This window comes from Choloepus didactylus, chromosome 16 (assembly GCF_015220235.1).
Source record: "Choloepus didactylus isolate mChoDid1 chromosome 16, mChoDid1.pri, whole genome shotgun sequence".
Taxonomy (NCBI): domain Eukaryota; kingdom Metazoa; phylum Chordata; class Mammalia; order Pilosa; family Megalonychidae; genus Choloepus; species Choloepus didactylus.
In genome coordinates, this window is record NC_051322.1 from 43,545,339 (window position 1) to 43,571,675 (window position 26,337).

At 37.5% G+C, this 26,337-nt stretch overlaps 1 protein-coding gene across 2 annotated transcripts in view; it reads right to left on the reverse strand.

The window, feature by feature from the left end:
* The window catches only part of KIAA1328 (KIAA1328 ortholog), a 355,769-nt gene that overhangs the window by 292,961 nt on the left and 36,471 nt on the right, over positions 1-26,337 (reverse strand). Inside the window, exon 5 of one of the 2 annotated variants that reach the window (XM_037806404.1) lies at positions 21,381-21,496. In XM_037806404.1, the coding sequence (XP_037662332.1) occupies positions 21,381-21,496 (116 nt within the window). Of the gene's footprint in view, positions 1-12,562; positions 12,858-21,380; positions 21,497-26,337 lie in introns of those variants that run through there. The other variant, XM_037806405.1, reaches the window with a different exon arrangement.

Consider the following 26,337-nt stretch of genomic DNA (forward strand, 5'->3'; position numbering starts at 1 on the left):
AAGGGGGATGTGAAAGGAAATGAAATAAGCTTCAGTGGCAGAGAGATTCCAAAAGGAGCCGAGAGGTCACTCTGGTGGGCACTCGTATGCACAATAGACAACCCTTTTTAGGTTCTAATGAATTGGGGTAGCTGGTGGTAGATATCTGAAACTATCAAACTACAACCCAGAACCCATGAATCTCAAAGACAATTGTATAAAAATGTAGCTTATGAGGGGTAACAATGGGATTGGGAAAGCCACAAGGACCTCACTCCCCTTTGTCTAGTTTATGGATGGATGAGTAGAAAAATAGGGGAAGGAAACAAACAAACAAACAGACAAAGGCACCCAATGTTCTTTTTTACTTTAATTGCTCTTTTTCACTTGAATTATTATTATTGCTATTTTTGTGTGTGTGCTAATGAAGGTGTCAGGGATTGATTTTGGTGATGAATGTACAACTATGTAATGGTACTGTGAACAATCGAATGTACGATTTGTTTTGTATGACTGCGTGGTATGTGAATATATCTCAATAAAATGAAGATTTAAAAAAAAAAAAAAGAAAACCTACCAGAGGTCCTTGCCAGTACAATAAGGTAAGAAACTTGTTCCTGCAAAGGAGAGGCTAAGCCTACTTATAATGGTGCCTAAGAGTCACGGCCAGAGAACCTCTTCTGTTGCTCACACATGGCCTGTCTCTCTCCAAGCCCACTCAGCAGGTAAACTCACTGCCCGCCCTGCTATGTGGGATATAACTTCCAGGGATGTAAATCTCTCTGGCAACCTGGGACATGACTCCTGGGGATGAACCTGGACCTGACATCGTGGGATTCAGAAAGCCGCCTTGACCATAATGGGGAAGAAAAATTCAAAAAATAGTTTCAGTGGCTGAGAGATCTCAAATGGAGTCGAGAAATCATTCTGGACATTATTCTTATGCATTACATAGCTATCCCTTTGTAGTTTTTAATGTATTAGAATAGCTAGAAGGAAATACCTGAAACTGTTGAACTGTAATCCAATATCCTTACTCTTGAAGATGATCGTATAACTTATACGGTGTGACGGTGTGATTGTGAAAACCTTGTGGCTCATATTCCCTTTATCCAGTGTATGGATGGATGAGTAGAAAAAAGGGGGACAAAAAGTAAACGAATAAAAGGGGGGGAAGGAGTATGAGACATTTTGGGTGTTCTATACTTTTATTTTTATTCTTATGTTTAGTTTTATTTTTTGGAGTAATGAAAAATGTTCAAAAAATTGATTCTGGTGATGAACACACAACTGTATGATGATACTGTGAACAACTGATTGTATACTTTGGATAACTTTACGGTGTGTGAATATATCTCAATGAAATTGCATTTAAAAAAATCAAATAGGAACAAACTTTTAAAAATTAAAAAGGTCAAGATGGTGGCACAGGGAGGTATGTGATTTAGTTTGTCCTCTAGGGCAGCTAGTAAATATCCAGGAACTGTCTGGAACAACAGTTTGGAGGACTTCCGAGAGCAGATGCACATCGTTCATCAACCAGGAACAATTTGAAGGGCTAAAATGGATAAATCACAGCACAGAACTGCAAGTAAATTCTTCTATGCTGTGGAGGCTTTGTCCCTTCCCCAGTGGCACAGCAGGCTGACTTGGAGTCTCTCCCAAGTGGGAAACAGAAGCCCTCTCTACTAGGAGCAAGGGAAGGGGAGCTCAACCACACTGCAAGTATAGATTTGATTAACAAATTCAGACTGAATATCAGCTCAGAGCACAAATAAATGTACAAGGCAAACAAGAAAAAAAACCAGTATCAGCCCTGCTCCCAGCAGGGAGAGGGGAGACTGCTGAAAAAAAAAAAATTATAATACTCAAAAAAAACCCAGAGACTTCTGGAGTTGGCTGAACTGAGAATACTATGACAGGGATGAGCCCCTAGAAAAGGGGCACATAGAGCCGGATACCAACTCTGACTCTTGATTGACAAACCCAGGGGGCTGGGGACCAACTCTGAGAGCAGACTTTTTAGCCTTTACTTGTCATGCTGGTTTGGATGTATTATGTCCCTCAAAATGCCATTATCTTCAATGCAGTCTTGTGTGGGCAGGAAATGTATTGGTGTTGATTGAGTTGGAGACTTTTGATTGGATGTTTCCGTGGAGACATAATCACTCAACTGTGGGTGAGATCTTTCATTGGATAATTTCCATGGAGTTGTGGCCCCGCCCATTCAGCGTGGGCCTTGATTAGTTTACTAGAGCACTATATAAGCTCAGACAGAAGGAGCGAGCTTGCTACAGCCAAGAGGGACACTTTGCAGAATGCACAGGAGGTGAGAGAGGAGAGACATTTTGGAGATGGCCTTTGAAAGCTCGCTTTTGCTCCAGAGAAGCTAAGAGAGGACCAACACCCCAAGAATAACCGAGAGTGACATTTTCGAGGGAAGCTGAAGCCTAGAGAGGAATGTCCTGGAAGAAAGCCATTTTGAAACCAGAACTCCAGAGCAGATGCTGCCACGTGCCTTCCCAGATAAAAGGGGTTTTCTGGGCACCATTGGCCATCCTCCAGTGAAGGTACCCAATTGTTGATGCCTTACCTTGGACACTTTATGGCCTTAAGACTGTAACTTTGTAACCAAATAAACCCCCTTTATTAAAGCCAGTCCATTTCTGGTGTTTTGCATTCTGGTAGCATTACTAAACCAGAACAGATTTTGGTACCAGAGAAGTGGGGTGCTGGTGCTGCTGAGTTTGCAAATACCAAACATGTTGGAATGGCTTTTTAAATGGATAAGGGGAAGATTCTGGAAGAATTGTGAGGAGCTTGACAGAAAAGGCCTAGACTTCTTTGAAGAGGCTATTTGTGGAAATATGGGCTCTAAAGATACTTCTGACAAGGCCTTAAACAGAAATGATGAATGTGCTGTTGTGAACTGGAAGAAAGGTGATCCTTGTTTTAAAGTGGCAGAGAATTTGGCAAAATTGAGTCCTGGTGTCAGATGGAAGTAAGAATTTGAAAGCGACAACCTGGAATACTTAGCTGAGGAGATCTCCAGACTACGTGTGGAGGATGCACCCTCTCCTTGCAGCTTATAGTAAAATGCGAACGGAGAGAGATAAACTTAGAACTGAACCTTGGATTCAAAGAAACCAGAAGCTGACAGCTTGGAAAATTATGAGCTTCCAGGGGATGGAATCCCAGAAGCTACGGCCCAATGTGAGGATGTAACCAAACATGGAACCCAGCCACCATTTCAGTACAAGCCAGGATTGGAGATGGAGTAATCCAGAAAGGATTTGTGGAAAGTCCTATTGTCTGACGGCTTTGACCCGTTTACTTCATGCTAAGCCAACAGAATTTTTGTGAGATCTTTATAGATGGAGGCGCTGCCGGTCTGGACTGGAGGAGACAGACAAGGAACAAACTGAAGGAAAAATTTCTTCAAAGACAGAGCCATGGAGGTTGAGGTCTGGAGTCAAGGGGTCTCAGGCTGGGAGAGTGGAGTGGCCCAAGTGCATGGAAAGGGGTGACTTTGCCCCAGAGGTCAAGGGTGGGCCTTCTGCCTTGATGCTCAGAGAGTTCTGCCACCCCAAGCCCCAAAGAGGGTGGAGTACATTCCCAGGGAACTGGGGAGAGCCTGACTGTCAACCCACTGTTCTGAAGGTGATGAGCATGTGCCCTGGTGAAAGAAGAGAATCCGGGTGCTGCCCCAATGTTTGGGAGGGTGGGGCTGAGAAGGTGGTCTTCCCAATGTATGGATATGTTGGAGCACTCACCCAAGTGTTTGGAGAGAAAAGGGCTGCCACGAAAGCATTTGGAAAGGGTTGGACTCCCGCTCTCTCAAGCACCAAGGATACAACATCATTCTGTTAATGACTCTCAGATTTTGAAATCTAATGGAGTTTGTCCTGCAGGTTTTAGGAATTGTTTTGGTCCCTTAAACCCTGTTTTCCTTTCAGTTTCTCCTTATGGCAATGGGAATGTTTACCCTATGACTGTCCCTCCTTCGTATATTGGAAGCATATAACCTGTTCTAAGTTCCACAGGTCCACAGCCAGAGGGGATTTTGCTTTTGGATAGACCACGCCTGTAACTGATTTTGATGGGATCTTGTACTTAACTATTGTTACTGAAATGATTTAAGTTTTTGTGATATTGTGATGGGATGAATGCATTTTGTATATGGAAAGATCATGTCATTTTGGGGTCCAGGGAGTGGAATGTGCTGGTTTGGATGTGTTATTTCCCCCAAAATGCCATTATTTTTGATGCAGTCTTGTGTGGCAAGAAACATATTGGTGTTGATTGGGTTGGAGACTTTTGATGGATGTTTCTGTGGAGATGTGATCACTCAATTGTGGGTGAGATCTTTCATTGGATAATTTCCATGGAGTTGTGGCCCTGCCCATTCAGCGTGGGCCTTGATTAGTTTACTAGAGCACTACAGAAGCTCAAACAGAAGGAGTGAGCTTGCTACAGCCAAGAGGGACACTTTGAAGAATGCACAGGAGCTGAGAGAGGAGCTGCAGCTTACAGAGACATTTTTGAGATGGCCTTTGAAAGTAGACTTTTGCTCCAGAGAAGCTAAGAGAGGACAAACGCCCCAAGAGCAACTGAGAGTAACATTTTCAAGAGAAGCTGAAGCCTAGAGAGGAACGTCCTGGGAGAAAGCCATTTTGAAACCAGAACTCCAGAGCAGATGCCAGCCACATGCCTTCCCAGCTAACAGGTTTTCCGGACACCACTGGCCATCCTCCATTGAAGGTACCTGATTGTTGATGCCTTACCTTGGAACTTTATGGCCTTAAGATTGTAACTTTGTAACCAAATAAACCCCCTTTATAAAAGCCAGTCCATTTCTGGTGTTTTGCATTCCAGCAACATTAGCCAACCAGAACACTTATTTTTGGTTTTTTTTTTTTTTTTTAAAGCAGCCCATTAAAGAAAACAGCAGGCATTCTCTTTTTTCAGCCCTACCACAGGAAAGGATGGAAGTAGGGCTGAATGAAAGTTGAAGAATCTAATCAGGTAGAGGAGATAGTTCCCTAAAGGGCATATCTTCACCAAGAAATGGGGCGGGGGGCAGGGCCAAGACCAAGTGGTGGCCCACACTCAGAGTATTTAGAACCTAGGGTCTCAGATATCAGTATCAGCCTCTCTCAAACACACTCACAGCAGGAGAGGGGGAAGGGGCTGCTTGAGAGTCCTGCAAGTTTTCCAGCTTGCAGGGCACAGGGGCATGAAGGGCGGCTTTCCCCTCCCAACCAAAAAATAGGGGAGGAGGCCCAGCACAGAAGGAGACTTACTTAGAGAATTCAGATGCCAGCAGCTGGAAGACAAAAACACTTTAAGTCCACCTTCAGCCTCACCCTCTGTCTCAACCACGCCCCTGGAAGAGATGGGGTCTGCTGAGAATTAAAGCACAGTACCACTATAGATCTATGGGGGGTTGTGGATTGACAAGCGCCACCTGCTGGACAGGACAGGAAAAGCACAGAATTAAGAATCTTCAAAGGAAAGACTGGCAGCCTGCTGGGTCTCATCCCTAGGGAAGCTTGAGACTGATTACACCCCTTTCGTGAATCCTGGTTTGTCTTGTCTCAGAAAACTTGACTGGGGTCAATCCTATCTGGGAGGACCCCCTGCCCAGAGCCAGACCGCCAGGTTAAATTTCCTAGAAGAAAGGAGTGTTAAAAATATACAGAGGTGGAGAACAAAACCAGGCAAAACAAACAGCAGATCAACATTCCCTGAGGAGGAAGAGGGAAGAGAAAGTTCTTAACCTGGGGTTGAAATAACTGCACACAAAAAAAGGGCAATGTCAAAAAACTTCCATATAGGCAGGTAAAGAATCAGAAAAATAAGGGCTGAAAAATTCTGATCAGTTAAACAGAAGCTATGCTACAGGTCTAGAATAAGTTAAACCAAATGTCAAAGGACAGTTAGAGGAAAGTCAATCAATAAGAAAACGTTAGACAAAAGAGAGAAAATTACCTCCAGAATAAACTAACCAAGAAAATCAGATGCCTAGACATCAGCAAAAACTCATGGGTCATACTAGGAAGCAAGAAGATATGGCACAGTCAAAAGAACAAACTAAATCCTCAGATGAAATACCTGAGTTGAAACAACTAGTTAAAGATGTTCAAACAAATCTGCTGAATCAAATCAATGAGTTGAAGGAAAATGTGGCAAAAGAGACGAAGGATATAAAGAAGACACTGAGTAACCATACAGAAATACTTGAAAGCTTGCCAAAAAAAAAAAAAAAAGAGAGAGAGAGAGAGAGGGAGAGAGAACAGAAATTATGGGAATGAAAGGCACAACAGAAGAGAAGAAAAACACAATGGAAACATACAATAGCAGATTTGAAGAGGCAGAAGAAAGGATTAGTGAGCTAGTGGACAGAACATCTGAAATCATACACACAAAAGAACAGATACGGAAAATAATGGAAAAATATGAGCAGGGTCTCAAGAAATTGAATGACAACATGAAGCATAAGAATATACATGTTATGGGTGTCTCAGAAGGAGAAGAAAAGGGAAAAGAGGCAGACAGAATACTTCAGGAAATAATCACTGAAAATTTCTGAACTCTTATGAAAGACATATAATTACAGGTCCAAGAAGCTCAGTATGCCCGTAACAGAATAGAGCCAAATAGACCTACTCCAAGACACTTACTAATCAGATTTTGAAATGCCAAAGACAAAGAGAGAATTCTGAAAGCAGCAAGAGAAAAGCAATCCATCACATACAAGGGAAGCTCGATAAGACTAAGTGTGTATTTCTCAGCAGAAATCATGGAGGTGAGAAGGCAATGGTATGATATATTTAAGATACTGAAAGAGAAAAAGGGCCAACCAAGAATTCTATACCTGGCCAAACTGTCCTTCAAAAATGAAGGAGAGAATGAAAGGGGTTGCTTAAAGGCATGGTTCCCACAGATCAGCACCACAAATACAGATAGATGCTTGCATGATATACTTCTAAGGTATGACACTAGCACAGAGAGTTGATAACACAAGGGTACATGGGGAAAATTTACAAACTGAATACTAGGGACCATAATTATTAATAAGGATACCATACTAGTATTACACAAATTCTAAGGACAAATAATTAAGGGCTGGCAAGAGCTATGAGATGTTTTGGGTCATGAGAATTGTTTAAAATTTGTTGCTCAAATGTGGACTTTCTCTCTCTAAGCCTAAATCTGCAAATAAATTCATCACACCCCCACCCCCACCCCCGATGTGGGACAGGACCCCCAAAATGAATGAGCCTTTCTGGCGATGTGGGACATGGATTCTGGGAATGAGCCTCAATCAACAGATTTAGAATGCCTTTTTTACTAAAAGGGGGAAAAGAAAGGCAACAATATAAGGTGTTAGTGGTTAAGAGAATTCAAATAGAGTCAGGAAGTGGTCCTGGAGGTCACTCCTAGGCAAGCTTCACCTAGATATGCCAAATGACCACAATATGATAAGACCAAGTCAATAGCAGTCCCCCAAACCTTGAAGAATACCCAGATCCCTATCTGAGACTCTATAAAGTTTCACTCGCTAAGTTTGTTTATGAGAAACTTGAATCCTTCAGAGTGCTCCCATGCCAGCTAAGTCCCAAAACCCAGAGGCAACAGCCTCTTCAAGAACATCAACATCAATTTTGCTCATAAAATTGACACCCCTTTTGAACATGAACAGGTTAGGGTGATCACTGCCTAGACATCCCTAAAGATGAGGAAAGTGATTAAACTAGGGAAAAGTGATTAAACTAGAGGAAGGGGTAGCAACAGACAAGATGAAATTTAACAAAGGATTATGAATACTGAATGTTTATATAATTTTCTTTTTCTCATTGCTAGGGTATTAGAATAGTTAGAAGGAAGGAATTGAAATGGTGGAACTGTAACCCAAAGCATCCTTTGAAATTTGTTCTATAGCTACCTGTTAAATTATAATTTGAAAGCTATACCTTTTTGTATATATGTTAGATTTCACAATAAAGAAATAACTGAAACTGTGGTACTGTAACTCATAATAACTTTGGAAATTTCCTATATATCTACTTGTTAAATCATACTTTGAAAAATATTACCTTTTTGTATATATGTTATATTTCATAATGAGGAAATAACTGAAACTGGAATTGTAACCTATAATATTCTTCGAAATTTGCTGTCTATTTGTTAAATTGCACTTGGAAAGCTATCACTTTTATATATATGTGCTATATTCTACAATAAAAAATTATGATAAAAGATGATGGAGCATTTAAAATATTTACAGATAAACACACACTTAGAGATTTCGTGAACTAGATACGTGCTCTACAAGAGATACTAAAGGGAGTGCTACAGGAAAATAGGAAAATACAGGAGAGAGGGGTTTGGAGAAGAGTATAGAAATGAAGATTATCAGTAAGGGTAACTAAAAGGATAAAAAGAGAGACAGAAAAAAATATGACATCTGTTCTGGTTTGCTAATGCTACCATAATGCAAAATACCAGAAATGGATTGGCTTTTATAAAGGGGGTTTATATGTTACAAAGTTACAGTCTTAAGGCCATAAAGTGTCCAAGGGCTCCTTCACCAGAGAAAGGCCATTGGCATCTGGAAACCTCTATTAGCTGGGAAGACATGTGGCTGGCTTCTGCTGATCTTGGGTAGCGTTCCAGCTCCTCCCTCAGCTCCTGTGCATTCTTCAAAGTGTTCCTTATGGCTGCAGCTCCTCTTCAAAATGTCACTCTCTATTGCTCTGAGCTCCTTCGGTCTGTGAACTCTATTTCTAGAACTTCAGTGATTCAATTAAGACCCACACCAAATGGATGGGGTAACACCTCCATGGAACCTATCCAATCAGAGGTCTTGTCCACAGTTGATTGAGTCACATCTCCATTGAAACAATCAATAGGTTCCAACCTAATCAACACTAATACATCGCCTCTACAAGACTGCATTAAAGAATATGGCTTTTTCTGGGGGACATAATATATACAAACCAGCGCAACATATAAAATCTAAAGGACAAAATGGTTGAAGAAAATACTGTCTTTACAGTAATAATATTAAATGTTAACGGATTAAACTCCCCAATCAAAAGACACAGACTAGCAGAATAGATTTAAAAAACAGGACCTATCTATATGCTGTCTATAAGATACTCACTTTAGACCCAAGGACAAAAATAGGCTGAAAGTGAAAGGTTGTAAAGATACTTCATGCAAACAACAACCAGAAAAGAGGGGGGTAGCTATGCTAATATCAGAAAAATTAGATATCAAATGTAAAACAATTAAAAGAGACAAGGAAGGACAGTATGTATTAATAAAAGGGACAATTCATCAAGAAGAAATAACAGTCATAAATATTTATGCATCTAGCCAGAGCGCCACAAAATACATGACGCAAACACTGACAACACTGAAGGGAGAAGTAGACATTTCAACAATCATAGCTGGAGACTTCAGTACCCCACTCATAAATGGACAGAACGTCTAGACAGAGGATCAATAAGGAAAGAGAGAGCTTGAATAATATCAGAAATAAACTAGACTTAAGAGACCATTACAGAACATTGCACCCCACAAGAGCAGGATATACATTTTTCTCAAGTGCTCAAGGATCATTCTCCAGGATAGACCACATGTTGGGTCAAAAAGCAGGTCTCTATAAATTTAAAAAGACTAAAATTATACAAAACACTTTCTTGGATCATAATGGAATGAAGCTGGAAATCAATAACAGGGCTGGAAGAACTCACAAATATATTGAGGCTAAACAACACACTCTTAATCAACCAGTGGATTAAGGAAGAAATTACAAGAGAAATCAGAAACTATCTTGAGGCAACTGAAAATAAGAACACAACATATCAAAACTTATGGGATTACTGTCAACACCCCCTTTCAACATGAACAAGTTATGGTGCTCACTGCCTAGACACCCCTGAAGACGGGGAAAGAGATTGAGTGAGAGGATGAGGTAGTAACAAACAAGATAAGATGTTGGGGTGTTGGAATAGCTGGAAGTTGGTAAATGACATGGTGGAACTGTACCCTATACTGTCCTTTGAAATTCTTCACCTTTCTGTATATGTCCTATATTGCATAAGAAGGAAAGAACAGAAACTGTGGAACTCTAAACCATAACAATTTTTGAAATTACCTTTATAACTGCTTGTTGAGCTGTACATCGAAAGTTAACACCTTCCTGTATGTACATTGTATTTTACAACAATGGAAATAGCTGAAGTTGTGGAACTGTTACCCACGATATTCTTTGAAATTTGTTCTCTAACTAGTTGTTAAATCATACTTTGAAAGTTATCACTGTTATGTATACATGTTAAAATTCAGAATAAAAAAATTAACTAAAAAAAAAAACAAAACAACAACTTACGGGATGCAGTGAAGGCAGTTTCGGTTTGCTAAAGCTGCCAGAATGCAATATACCAGAAATGGATTGGTTTTTATAAAGGTGATTTATTAGGTTACAAATCTACACTTCTAAGACCATAAAAGTGTCCAAACTAAGGCATCAACAAGAGGATACCTTCACAGAAGAAAGTTCGATGGCATTTGGAACACCTCTGTCAGCTGGGAAGCATGTGGCTGGCGTCTGCTGGTCCTTTGCTCCTGGGCTGCACTGTTTTCAGCTTCTGAGTCCAGTGTCTTGCTCTTTAAGCATCTGTGTGTTCTCACTTAGGTTCTCCAGGGCAAACTCCGGGCTTCATCTCTTAGCTTAGCATCTCCAAATGTCTTTCTGTCTGCAACTCCAAGAACCTGGGTCTGTACTGGCTCTCTCTCCCTCTGAGCTCTCTTAAGGACTCCAATAAACTAATTAAGACTCACCTTGAATGGGCAGGGTCACATCCTAATCAAAAGATCCAAACCACAACACATCTACCCCCACAAGAGTGGATAAAAAGACTATGTTTCACCAGGAGTAGATTCTTAAGAAACCACTCTCTTGGCTCATCCATAAGAAGCAACTCCTCATCCATTCAGATTGCATGAGATTGCAGCAATTCAGTCACATCTTCAGGATCCACTTCTAATTCTAGTTCTCTTACTATTTCCACCACATCTTCAGTTACTTCTTCCAGTGAGGTCTTGAACCCCTCAAAGTCATCCATGAGGGCTGGAATCAACTTCCAAACTCCTATTAATGATATTTTGATCTCCTCCCATGAATAATGAATGTTCTTAGTGGCATCTAGGAATGGTGAATCCTCTCCAAGTTTTCAATTTACTTTGCACAGATCCATCAGAGGAGTTTATAGCAGCTGCAGCCTAAGGAAATGTATTTCTTAAATAATAAGACCTGAAAGTCAAAACTACTCCTTGATCCATGGGTTGCAAAATGGATGTTGTGTTAGTAAGCAAGAAAACAATATTAATCTTGTACATCTCCAGCAGAGCTCTTGGGTGGCCAGGTACATTGTCAATGAGCAGTGGTATTCTGAAAATAATCTTTTCTTCTGAGCAGTAGATCTCAACAAGGGGCTTAAAATATTCAGTAAACCATGTTGTAAACGGATGTGCGCTATCCAGGATTTGTTGTTCTGTTTAGAGAGCATAGGCAGAGTAGATTTAGCATAATTCTTAAGGGCCCTAGGATTTTCAGAATGGTAAATGAGCATTGGCTTCAACTTCAAGTCTACTAATTGCACAGGCCTTTAACAAGAGAATTGGCCTGTCCTTTGAAGCTTTGAAGCCAGACATTGACTTCTCCTTTCTAGCTAAGACAGTCCTAGATGACATCTTCCAATAAAAGGCTACTTCATCTACATTGAAAATATGATGTTTAGTGTAGCCACCTTCATCTATTATCTTAGCTAGATCTGGAAAACCTGCTGCAGCTTCTACATCAGCACTGGCTGCTTCACCTTGCATTTTGATGTAATGGAGATGGCTTCTTTCCTTAAACCTGATGAACAAACCTCTGCTAGCTTCAAACTTTTCTTCTGCAGCTTCCTCACATCTCTCAGCCTTCATAGAACTGAAGAGAGTTAGGGCCTTGATCTTGATTAGGGAATGTTGTGGCTGGTTTGATCTTATACTCAGAACACTAGAACTTTCTCCATATAAGCAGTGAGGCTGTTTTGCTTTCTTATCACTCATGTGTTCAAAAGAGTAGCACTTTAATTCTCTTCAAGAATTTTTCCTTTGCACTCACAGCTTGGCTATTTTGGTACAAGAGGCCTAGATTTTGGCCTTGGCTCTGGACATACCTTCCTCGCTAAGCTTAATCATTTCTAGCTTTTGATCTAAAGTGAGAGAGGTGCAAGTCTTCCTTTCATTTGAACACTCATTTGAGTTCATTGCAGGGTTATTACTTGGCCTAATTTCAATGATGTTGTGTTTCAGGGAATAGGGAAGCCCAAGGAGAGGGAGAGACACAGGGGAATGGCCAGTCAACGGAGCAGGTAGAACACACACATTTATCAATTAAGTTTGCTATTTTATATGGGCATAGTTCACAGCGCCCCAAAAGAACTACAACAGCAAAATCACTGATCACAGATCACCATAACAGATATAATAATACTGGAAAAGTTTGAAATATTGCAAGAATTACCAAAAGGTGACACAGAGACACGAGGTGAGCACATGCTTTTGGAAAAACGGCACCAACAGGCTTGCTCAACACAGGTTTGTCACAATGTTCAATTTGTAAAAAACACAGTATCTGTGAAGCACAATCAAGAGAAGCCCAATAAAATAAGTATGCCTGTATTCAGTATCCTGTAGAAATTCAATTCTCTTAAAAAAAATTTATCCTAACCTCTTTCCCCTACCTCCCACAAATATGAATCAATTATTCTCTTCTTGGTGCTACCACAAAAATTTGTTCATATTTTTCATATTGCACTTCATCATATGGTATAATTCTATGTTTATACCATTTATTATGCACTACACTGTGATTATTTCAAGGTTAGGGGTGTTTTACTCATCTTTGAATTCACAACATATACACAGTGCCTTTTACACAGTAGGTTCTCAATGGTGAATGAACAACTTATACATCTTTTATTTTAAAGGCTTAAGGAACAGTGATTGTCAACAGGCTCTGCTATTCTTGACTCCCATTCCAACTGCAATGACTTCACTTTTGGCACTTACCGATTTAAATTGTTGGTTTCACAATAAGACATTGACCAATCGTTAAATATAAAATTAGCAAGCTTGCGCAGCTGTTTAGTTTGGGGGGTTAAAATGCTTTGAAGTCAGGAAAACCCAGATATGGATAATACTTCTGCCACATACTAGCAATGGAAAGTTTAAATAGATTAATAATTCTAACCTCAGTTTCTTCATCCATAGTTTGGGTATAATAATACTTATATTATTTCAACATCCAGGGTATTGAAAGGAATAATGAAATGATGACTACAAAATACTTAACACATGGCCTGGGGCACAGTAAACATCAAAAATGATAAATGTTTAGAAAATAAGAAAATAATATAGTTACTTTACATATGAACTTAGTAAAATGCAAATTATGTATTATTTCATTTAAAAAGTAAAATAGATATTATTAGCCCCATTTAACAGATGAGGAAATGAATTCAGAAAGTTTAGGTGACTTATCTCAAGACACAAAAGTATAAAGTAGTTGATCCAAGTAACTAACCTGTTTTCTTACTCAAAATCTAGTACTGTTCGAGGTACATCACAGTTGTCCAAACCATAAGACACACCAGTTAGGTCAAGTAGTACAGCATTCAGCATTAATATGAATGCCTGAAGAATTCTAAGGAAGAGCCGAATACTGTCAAAAGAAATTCATCAGGGAAGATGTCTTAATGAAGTCTTGAGGAAGAAAATTAGTAAAAGGAGCAACAACAAAGAAACAGAAATAAATTGTAAGTAAGTAGAAAAAAAGCAATGGGTCTTTCCTAGCTAGTGTGTAGGGATCATACCAGGAGGCCTTAAAATGAAGGTCATATATGTTACATGACACCAGTAACAGAGGGCTTGAATGTCAAAATGAAGAATATGTATTTGATCCTTTAATACATAAGAAACCAAAGAAAGGTATTAAAAAGCCAAGTGATGCTAATAAAAATAGTCCTTAAGAAAGATTAATCTGGCAGCAATTATGCAAATAAAGGACAGATCAGAGAGAATGAAGATAGGGACACAAGGATTCTGTGATGGCTAATTTCACGTCAACTTGGCTAGGTCATGGCATCCAATTGTTTGGTCAAGTAACTGGCCTGATTGTTACTGTGAGGGTATTTCACGGATTTAAATCATTAGGCAATTGACTGTGTTTATGGCTGATTACATCTACAATTGACATAGGAGACTGCCTTCATGAGAGAAGTCTCTTCCAATCCAGTGAAGGCCTTAAAGGGAGAACTAATGTTTTCAGCAGTCAGAAAGAATTTCTATCTCTACTTCCAGCAGCCAGATTCTCCCAGGGAATTCAACAACATTGAGTTCCCAACCTGAAGCCTGTTCTATGGAATTCGGATTTGCCAATTCCCACAGCCATATAATATAAATCTCTTAATATTCATATATATACACACATACATTCAACTTGGCAGTTGTTTTTCTGGAGAACCCTGACTAATACAGATGCTGTAAGCAATGTAGGAATGCATTAAGGATTGCACTAAGTCAATGAGAGCCTAGACCAGTGAGATGGCAGTGGAAACAACGAAGGCGAATGTGCTCAGAATAAAATAGTTCAGAGGGAAATATGAGAAAGATTTAGTGACTGAATAAAGATGTAAAAATATAAGAAAATCTTGGGAGAATGGAAAATTCTATATACCTGGATATTCTGGATAACTTAAGGTACACTTTTGAGTACCAACAAAAAATTTTAAACAATATAGGATAAAAAGCATTATAAAACATATTACCAGTTCTTATAAAATTGTGTTTTACCTATAAATCTGTCTATAAATGTAAGGCTTATTGATACAGAAATAATTTGGTATAACAGAAAGAGAGGAACACTTGACATCAAAAGATTTCACTCTTAGGTATGTAATGAGCTGTTTCTGTTACCTCTCCAGACCTGTATCTTCATCTGTAAAATGAAAATAAGAGTATCTGCCTCACCTCCCTTAACTGAGTTATTGTAAAGATTAAAAAGTAAAAGTGCTTTGTAAATAGAAAAACAATATACAAATGTAAGATATCTTATTAAGAGTAGTACTGTTGGTACTCAAAGGTAATAGGGGATTATAAATAATTTAACACTATCTTGATGCCTCAGAATCACCATTATGACTGCTAACTATTACGCTGTTTAATATATGATGTCCTTAAGTTATATCAAGGTGGATAGAGTTCTAGACTGCTATGCCTTTTCAGGTCTTCTGTAGTTTTTATAGTTTTCCTGTCAACAGTCCCATCACCTTCAATGTTCTTATTGCAACTCCATTCACTACTTCTAATTTTCTGCTTATAATTTGCAAATGGGTTTATAAATGAGACACCAGATAATGAATTTATCATCATCCATATGACAGCCTTAGGAACTGAGCAAAGTGCAAACAAAAAGAAGGTGAGCATGCAAAGAGTGCTTCTTTTTAATTCTTATTTCTTGGATGAGTTCCAGTAAAGTAAAATGTAACTATAACTCACTATCAAAGATAACTTAACCCCTAAAGACTCATAAAGAAATACAATTAGGTATATGGATTAAACTATATATTTTTTTTCTCTCTCAACACATTTGACATCAATTCCTCCATGTGGCTAGCATTAATATCAAAACACTTTTAAGCATACAAAAATAATATTTAAGAATAGTTTAGACAACAATAAAACTAGTAACAATCAGTTCTTTCCCTAAGCATTCTTAATTCTCTGCAATACAAATGGAAAATTATTTAATCTGCTATTCTGATTCAAAATGACATTCCAGGACAACATGCAAGAACAATACCCAAACCTGCTAAATTTATAGAGCATCACAGAGCACATAAAATGGCCTCAAGCAGTAATAGCTTCTGAAGTATGAAAATAATTACTAAATTAGTACAACAATATTTTCTATGTGGCTTGTTAAATGGAATAAACTAGTTTTATCCAAATATGCAGAATATTCTCTGTCAATAAATAATTCAATTTTTAAACATAAAAAACAAAAACCCAATATATACTCATAACTGACAGGCCAAGATTTATCAAGGCTGATAAGATGTTTGGCAATATCCTTTGCTATATCAGTATACCATGCTACCCAGCATGAAAATATCTCTCTTCTCTTCCATATCCCTTCTTTTCCACTTACAGTTCTCTTCATTTTAAGAAGATTAGATTTTTAATTCTCCAAAAACTATATCCAAGACTATAGAAACTCCTACCTTCTCTTATGAAGGGACAGGAATATTAATTAAAAAGGAAAACCATACTCTTCTCTTGAAACTTATATCCTTTCTCATGAAACTTATTTCTATTATCCTCCACAACACCTGTACCCTTCTCTATCTCAGATCTATGATAGAGCTTCTAGAGCATGATTCCTATCCTTGATAAAAGTCTAACACATCATGGCAGATCACAGAAGACTGGGTTCCAAATAGCAGAGATTCACAGTTAAGTATAGAGCTCTGAATGCTTCTGAAGTATTACTATTGTTCAGAACCAATGATTTCTCTATTTAATTAGATAAAATCCTTGCACATTTTCTCTAACCTATTGTTGGGGATTGAATCATGTCCCCCACAAAAAGGCATAATCAGGTCCCAACCACTGGTCCTGTGGGTGTGAACCCATTTGTAAATAGGACTCTTAAAGATTAGTTATGGTATACCCAGACCGAATGAGGGTGGATCTTGACTCAATATGACTGAAGTCCTTATTAGCAAAGGAAATTGGACACATAGAGGAAGCCACGGAGAGCAGCCAGAAGCTAGAAGTTAACAGAACTGAAAGAGAAGGAGATACTGCTACCATGTGCATTGTCACACGCAGCAAAGCAAAGGAACCCCAAAGATTGCCAGCCAGCCAGAAGATCTGATCCTGGAAGGAAGCAAGTCTTCTAGCCTCTGAAACCATCAGCCAGCAGATGTCTATTGTTTAAGCTAACCCATTATATGGTATTTGTTTGAGAAACTAAAACACCTATTTTAAGCACAGACAAACTGAGACCTTTGGCTCATTCTAAAACACTCCTTAAAAAGGTTAAGTTTAGCTCCTTTAAAACTTTCTTTCTAGAGCAAATTTCTAAAATGACTTCCAATACAATGGGATCAAAGAATTGAGCTGTAAGCACTTCTACACCTCTTCAGTTTACTAAGTCCCAACCAGAGAGATAATGGAAATAGAACAAAAAAGGGAAAAATGCAAATATCTCCATCAATCTGGTTTGGGGGAAAGCAAAGTAAAACTTGGTTTCCTCCTCAGAGCACCCAACAGGTGCAGCAGTCCAAAGAGAAAGTTTCCTCTTTCACAGAAATTAGTAGATAAAGTTGATGTCACTCTCCTTCTGGGCCTCTATGTAGCCTAAACCCTTGAATAAGCTAATGAAAACCATCAAAACCCCAGTGAAATAAGGCACAGAAATGAGCATCAGAGGGGCTAGCCATCACATCCCTCATTTGTATTAATAATAATGAGAATTGCTATCTTTTATTCGCTGCCTACTAAGTACAAGGCACTGCTAGATTCTTTACAAACATAATGTAAAAAATCTATCAAATTGCAAAAGGGCTGCAGAGAAGGCATTCATTATTAATTATGCACATATTATAGATGAAAAAAAGAGACTCAGAGAAGTTCAGTAACCTTCCCAAGATCAGACAACTAGTCAGCACTAAAGTCAGATTTTTTACTCTAAAACCCACTGTGCTTTTGTCACTGTCTCTTTTCTCTTGCTATGCCAGTTAAAATAGTTAAGTCAGTCAGCAAACATACTTTTGATACCATCTTGACTTGAGACATATGCTCTGGGAATAAAATTAGCTCAAATATTAATCAACTTTTCTAATGGCCAGAGTCTTACACTATTACATCCTAACACTATTACACTAGAATAGTTTACTAGTGTAGAGTATACTAGTGTAGAGTCTTACACTATTACATCCTAACATGTTTCAGAATTCTTATTGGACATATGTCTCTTTAAGTTTCAGATTTCTCCTTTCATACTCATGCAACCAGGCAAAAATCCATGAGATTCATCAGATTGCTTGACTGTGTAAATGGCATATTCATTTATATGATTAAGTTCTTAGCAAATAAGCTGTCTTTTTTCAAAGAAAATTACTAATGTTTTACTAATACATTCTCTATATACCATAAGAACAAATACTTTGAAAGCCTGATACTAATACAAGTATGTTTTTTGTTGTTGTTGTTGTTTTACTAAGACACTGGTCTGTGTATGCGAAGTTAATCAATAAATCAAGTTATTAGACCTTTAAAAGGAAAAACACCATAAATTTGGTATAACACTCTTTAAAATGCCAAAAATTAGAGTTCATGGATATAGCTCCTCACACAGAAACAGACTTGAAAATGATTGGAAATTATCTGATTTCATGTATATATGAAAGAATCTGAATCATTCACATATGATAGATAACTCTATCTATAGCGAAAATAAAATTGTTTTAATGTATATCCTTGTTTCGTATTTCTAAGTGTTATGTACCATAAAATCCTCTATATTAACTTTTGACAGGTTTATTCTGGTAAAGGAGGTTTGGATCTGAGCAATCTACTTGGAATAAAAACCATGTATGTCATTGATTTTTGTTCATATATATATATATACATTCTATATATACACACATTATATATATTTTTGTTTATATATTATATATATGTATATATATATGTAGGTTTTTTTTCCTTTCTCCCTTCTTGGACAATCAAGTTCTTGGACAACCAATTATTTTTTGGTGATTTTTTTTAACCTTAAAAATTTTTAACCTTAAAAATAATCTGGGTATGAAGTCAAAGAAGTAAAGGAGAAGAAAAAATACACTAAAACTAATTGCATAATTAGTTTTAGTATATTCAGTTTTTGATAATGGTCTAATATTTACTCCAATCCTCATTCATAAGAAGACTAAACGTTCAAGTTAAATCCCCTCTACCATAATGTAAAATAGGTTTAAGTATCTCACATGTCCATGTCCAAGTCTCTGACTTTATTCACATACCTTTTCCTTTCCTTTTTGGCTACAAACTAGATTAGGGAACAGCAAACTCTTCCTGTAAAGGGCCAGACAGTAAATACTTTGGGGTACCTTGGCTACAGGTTCTTTGTAGCAGCTGCTCAACTCTGCAACTGAAGCACAAAGCAGTCATAGACTGGATTTGGCCCCCACACAGGTGGATTTGGCCCAAGGGCTAGTAACATACTGACCCCTGAGCTAAATCATGGGAAAAACTTAAAAATACTGTCACTACATCACCTGGGGTATCTTAATATTTAGCCTGAGAAAAGACCTCATTCATAGCCATGCCAAGTTTAGACTGTTTCAGCACTGAATAGAATTAAGCTTGACCCAGAGAGTATGGAATACAACAGTCTAGCGAAATTAGCTTCTACTTTTCCAGACAGAAAAACATTTTTGCTAACCACATCACCAGACAAACATAGCCTGTGGCCAGGCTTTCTAAATTGTGTATTACCTACCTCTTTCACCTTCTTTCCCCAACTCACCTCCAATTCCACTGGATGGTATACAGATCTTGTGTTCTAGGGGGTCAAAGTATCATCAGCTACTCCCTACATAAAAAGTGAATTCTATTTCCCTTACTCCAGCTGCCAGATAGAGTCAGAGGCTTCATTCATAATCCCCATCTCCCTTGCTGCCTTCCACTATAAAAGTTAGAGGAGCCAAATTCTCACTTTCTCAGCTCCATTACAGCTCAGAATGGCTATGTAATCAAGTTCAGGACAATAAATATATGAAAGACTGCAAGGGGTGAGGAAATTTTAGACATAATAATTATTAACATTTTTTAAAGAAGGTCAGGGCATCACAATTAACATGACCTCTTATCCTTTTCTTCCTCCCTTAATGTAAATGTGACATCCGGAATTGAAGAAACCCCATTTTGCAACCATTAGAAAAAGCCAAGAGAACGATAGAGATGCCAGCCCTAAAAACTTTAACCTACTGAATCAATGCCAGATGCACCTATCTCCAGAGTTCTTGTCATGGGAGAAAAAAACAGACTGAATAAATCGAGGCTTTCTGTTACACATGAAAACATTTCTAACAATCCTTTTTTTAAAAAGGGCTAGGGGCCCAAATCACTACTCTTTGTGAGAAGTGTAACAGCAAAACTGGCTGGGCACAGTTTGTTGGTGAATTCTGACTAAATGGCATTACTTCAACCTCGAGAGAAAAGTAGCAGGAAGAAAGACACAAAAGTACAAAAGAGGGTCTAGCTTGAGGGTTGACAATATAAGGGAATCAAGTTAAAGGACTGCAGAGAAAAGGGAATTTTGATTATATTAATTCCCTATCATACACTCCCATTGGTTGAAAATTATAATTTCAGAACCCATTTTTTTATAGTTATGTTCTTGTACTTTTTTTCCCCCTAATTATTTTCTCCTTATTCTTCAATTTCCCTGATATTCACAAAGCTGTCATTACAGGATCTTCAAATAAGTAATAACAATCAAGTTGATAATACTGACAATAAGGAAACGGTTCCTTCAAGCATTCGCATACTAGTTTGGCTGGCACATCTATCACACTAGCTTTAGGGACAGTAACTTCTCTTCTATATCAAGGCCCCTGCATAAAGTATTCAAAGATAAGTACTTCTACCCATTCAAAACAAACTTCAGAAATATGCTTAACTCACATACCTGTTCAAGTACAATTCTTAAATTAAAACAACTGTTTTCACTTTCTTACAAGCAATGCAAAGTACATATTTTCTCTAGTCTAAATCCAATAGTTTTCTCCCCCATGAAAATGCTCTGGTGATTTTATGTTGCAGTGAAAATACCTGTCAATTACAACATCTATAAATGCAAAAGAAAAAATTTTAAATGATTTCAGAGTAGAAATCCTTAGGACTGTCAAAGTTTTAGCTACAAAGAATACAAATATGAGGAGGTTTCAGGCTCAATTACAGCAGTGGAACAGAATTTAATTGAAAGTTCCATCACTATATTTTAATACCCAAATTTCTTATTGTCTTTTTTAGTTGACAAACATGTGCTTCACAGCATAATAGCAGCAACAGAACAGCTGGATGACCATATCAAGTACAAAGGAAGCAGCAACACATGCTGTTAAGTGTCGTTCTGATTGCCTAGAAATGGCAGCACATGCAGATTTATTCTCTGATATAAATTAGAACAATTATTTCTCTAGAATTTACATTTTCTCCATGAAAGTCAAACTTTTGCAGGTTAAAAAACAGAGAACTTTCAAAAAGGATATCTTCCCTTTCTTTGATGATAAGTTCGTTCTGTTCTTCCAACTGTCTGATCTTCTTCTCAAATGATTCCTGTTCAGCTTTTAGTCGTTCTTCTGTCACTTCCTTTTCCTCACTTACTCTGAAAGAAATACAAAAGCAAAAAAATGCCTATCAGAATAAAATAAAATATATGCTGACAGTGGCAGTTTACCAAAACTAGATTTCTTTTAGAGATTTCCGTAAGCTAAATTCTTGAGGTATACACTGTTGCTTAAAAAAAAAAAAAATTCATAAATCAATCTTTGTCATCTTTATAATAAAATATGCATGTGACTTTACATCAAAAATATTTTCAAGCACCAGAAGTGTCTTAGAAAGGGAAAGTCCTACAAGAGACACAGGTGCCCTCACAAGCTGGTACAGAAAAATATTCTAATTATAAAAACATTTCATTTTCTTCATTAATAAAACAATTAACAATATATTTTTACACTTTTTTCATACTTTTATTTAAATTCTGCCAATAAAATAAACAGCATTAACATCTCAAATATTTTACTGAATATACACAGGGAATTACTCTTTCTGGCACTGATACCTGCATTGCTCAGTAGCATACAAATAATTGGCCTGGAATAAAAAATATGGCATTAGCATAAAGGAAAGTTTGTACTATATTTATTCTTGGCCCAGAAATGATTATAAAGTTAAAAACAATGACCAAAAAATTCTGTATCATTAATGTTTAACTCTGAAAAGTATCCACACTCAATCCCAACAAAAAGGGCAAGCACATAGAGGAAAAATCTATAAAAGCTAAACAACACTAAAATTCATCTGAAAAGTTAATGAATCATCTTTTGAAACAACCCTGATTTTCTTCCGTGCACAAAGATCTTAGCCATGAATTTCTCTGTTACTGGTGCTTATTTACCCAAAGAGGTACAATGCATCTATCCTACAAGATCACACTTGGGTATGTGTAAATTAATCCACAGGGCATCCAAAGGCTAGAATAGACAGTTTTAAAAATCCCCTCCAGTTCTGAAATTCTACAATTTCCTTCACTATAGTATAAATATCCTGATTCTGTATATATGTCTTTATAACTATGGTGAGCAACTGGAAGGAAATTAGAAGGAAGTTGTTAAAGCTTTGGTGAGGATACAAAGCAAGCAATACTATAAACTAGGCAAAACTTACGGCTATAGGATAAGAGAGTAAGAAGTAGATAAGAAAAACAGAGAAAAGGATAAAAGAAAGAAGTACTAAACATCATGAATATCTAGCATTTTGCATAAAACAAAGATGAAATAAGTGTGTTATGTATTACGAGAGAATAAACACTATCAAGGTGAAAATGTGTAGCAAAATCTATCCCTGTTTAAACAGGAAAAACCAAGAAAATACAACTAGACAGGAAAATCCATAGGTAGATAAGGGAAATTTATTTTCATTTACTCATTTAAAAATATTTACTGAATGCCTACTACAGGCAAAAAACAATCACGGTAACTTTATTCAGTTATGGCGTATCCAAAAGGAACCTAAAAAAATGCCTCACTATAGTTTCAATCCCGTTCATAAAGATCATATAAATATGAGACTGTCTCAAAGATTTATTTCTTCACCAAGCAATGTTCCAGAGTCATTGTGCCATTTTGTATATTTATGTCCCCCAGAAAAAGCCATATTCTTTAATGCATTCTTGTGGGGGCAGACATATTAGTGTGGACTGGGTTGGAACCTATTGGTTCAGTGTTGATGTGACCCACCCAATTGTAGGTGATAACTCTGATTAGATAATTTCCATGGAGGCGTGGCCCCGCCCATTCAGCATGGGCCTTGTTTAGTTTACTGGAGCACTATATAAACTCAGACAGAAGGAGCTCATAGCGAGCTGGAGCTGATGCAGACATTCTGGAGAACGCCATTTTGCAACGCAACCTAGGAGCAAGCAAACACTAGCCACATGCCTTCCCAGCTAACAGAGGTTTTCTGGATGCCAATGGCCTTTCTCCAGTAAAGGTACCCTTTGTTGATGGACACTTTATGGCCTTAAGACTGTAACTGTGTAACCAAATAAGCCCCCTTTTGTAAAAGCCGATCCATTTCTGGTGTTTTACATTCCAGCAGCATTAGCAAACTAAAACGGTCATAAAAAACTAATAAAAAGTAGCATCCCATTTTTGCTTTAATACTAAACTAAAAGCACAGATTATCTCTGGAGCCTGGCCAGGTCAGAACACAAAGGATATCCCAACATTTACAAACTCCCTTTGTTGGACATGAAGGAAATCCATGGAAACCTTTAGGGATCAGGGAGGCAAAATTGCTTTTACAAGTACATTAGGTGTATTCCATAATACCAGAGTATATCACAAGCTTTTTCCTAAAACTGAAAGGGCTCTATCCAGATAAAAACCACATTTTTCTAAACAGTTTCCGGAGTGGATTTGAAAAATCTTTTGCCACACTATTAATCCAGGCTTTAATTTTTTAAAAATTCTTTTGTTATGTTGCTATGAATACACTACACTTTTGGAAGAATATAAAATTAACAAGCTGCATTAAGCACAAAAGGCAAGGCTTCTTCTACAGGCCTATCTACAGATATACATGTCTTCTTTGTGGGCTATTAACACAGTTATTAGCAGCAAGTAAATTAATACAGTATTTAAATATTGAGAATATGCCAATAAGGCAACCTTGAGATTTGATACCCATTCTGAAATCTGTCTTATTTAATTCATGTCCAATAATATTCCCATGAGGATATACATATATAAAAAAAATCTGATATCATGATCTACATTTTTTAGATCATCTAAGCATTCTCAGATCACAAAGTAATATGAAAAGACATAATCCTTTATCTCAGAGTATAGCAGCAAGTTAGTTAACAAAATAAGGATCTAAACACAGAAAAAGAAAATATTTATCCAATAGGATAAAAAGGTTAAAACTCTGGACATGATGGGCATTCCTCTGTAGAATACTATGTTGGTTTGTTAATTATTTAGAAAAAGTACAACAGCCTTTCCATAAAGTAAGAAAGAAAGCATCATTGTCATCATTTATTTAATGCCTCCAAGTATTTCTCAAAAACTTCCATGATATACATTCTTATCTAACAAGAAAAGAGAATTCATACCCTCAAGAGTTGGGTGGTGAAGCTGAAAATGATGCTGAAACTGTTGAATTTCTTTAAAGCCTTATGTTTTACCTTAAACATCCCTGCAAAATTTGTATTTTTCTCCATAAAACAATTACATCTGTCTTAATAAAAAAGTTCCTCTATACTGTATGTTAAAACTTCAACTTCCATGTGAGACCAAAGGAAAAGATGTTTATTTGGTGCAGGATCTATATTTTCTAAACAATATAACTTCTACAGTCAGTTTGTTCAAACACCACAATTACAAGGAACTTTGAATAGGAATTGAGATATGGTAGGTTTGTATGGGTCAGAGTGAAATAGCAACACATCCCAAACTAACTTGGGCGAAGAATAAAAATATACATGCAAGGCCCCCCTGAGGAGCTGGGGGAAAATGTGGAAGTGTTGGACTTCCTCACCTGGATTGTTGCTGATGTTCTCACATTGAGGACTGACGGCTTGGTATACCGAGCCCTCTGTCTTGGGGCTTGCCCCTATGAAGCTTGTTACTGCAAAGGAGAGGCTAAACCTGCTTATAATTGTCCCTAAGAGTCTCCTCCTGAGTGCCTCTTTGTTACTCAGATGTGGCCCTCTCTGTCAAACTAAGCCACCGTGGCAGGCGATCTCACTGCCCTCCCTGCTACATGGGACCTGACTCCCAAGGGTGTAAATCTCCCTGGCAATGCGGGATATAACTTCCAGGGATGAATCTGGACCTGGCATCGTGGGAGTGAGAACATCTTCTTCTTGACCAAAAGGGGGATGCGAAATGAAACAAAATAAAGTTTCAGTGGCTGAGACATTTCAAATGGAGTCGAGAGGCCACTCTGGTGGACATTCTTACACACTATATAGATAATACTTTTTAGGTTTTAATGTATTGGAATGGCTAGAAGTAAATACTTGAAACTATCAAACTCCAATCCAGTAGCCTTGACTCTTGAAGATGACTGTATAACAATGTAGATTACAAGGGGTGACAGTGTGATTATGAAAACCTTGTGGATCGTACTAACTTTATTCAGTGTATGGATGGATGAGTAGAAAATGGGGACAAAAACTAAATGAAAAATAGGGTGGGATGGGGAGGATGAGATGGATGTTCTTTTTACTTTTATTCAGATTCTTTCTGGTACAAGGAAAATGTTCAAAAATAGATAGGGGTAATGAAGGCATAACTATATGATGGTACTGTGAACAGTTGATTGTACACCATAGATGACTGTATGGTATATGAATATATCTCAATAAAACTGAATTTAATAAAAAACAAACAAACAAAAAACATGGCATATAAAATAAACAGGTAGGTATGGCTCCATTCACAGGGGATAAAAAAGAAATTCACAGAAAACAACACTGAAGAAGCCCAGATACTGGACTTAATACAAAAACACTTTAAACCAAACTGTCCTAAATATTCACAAAGCACTAAAGGAAACCACGGGCAAAGAAATAAAGAAAACCAGGAGAACAATGTTTCAACAAATAAAGCATACCAATAAAGTGATGGAAATTATAAAAATAAAGAGATGGAAAATACAATAGATGAAAAGAAAATTGACTACAGGAGTTCAACAGAAGATTTGAGCAGGTAGAAGAAAGCAAACTTGAAGATAAGATAATTGAAATTATCCCGTTTGAGGAGCAGAAAAAAAAATGAACACAGTCCAAGAGACCCGTGGGACATCATCAAGTGTATCAAAATACACATTACTGGAGTCTTAAAAGTAGAGGAAAGAAAGGGGCAAAAGAATATTGAAAAATAATGGACAAAAACTTACTAAATTTGATGAAAGACATGAATCTATACATTCAAA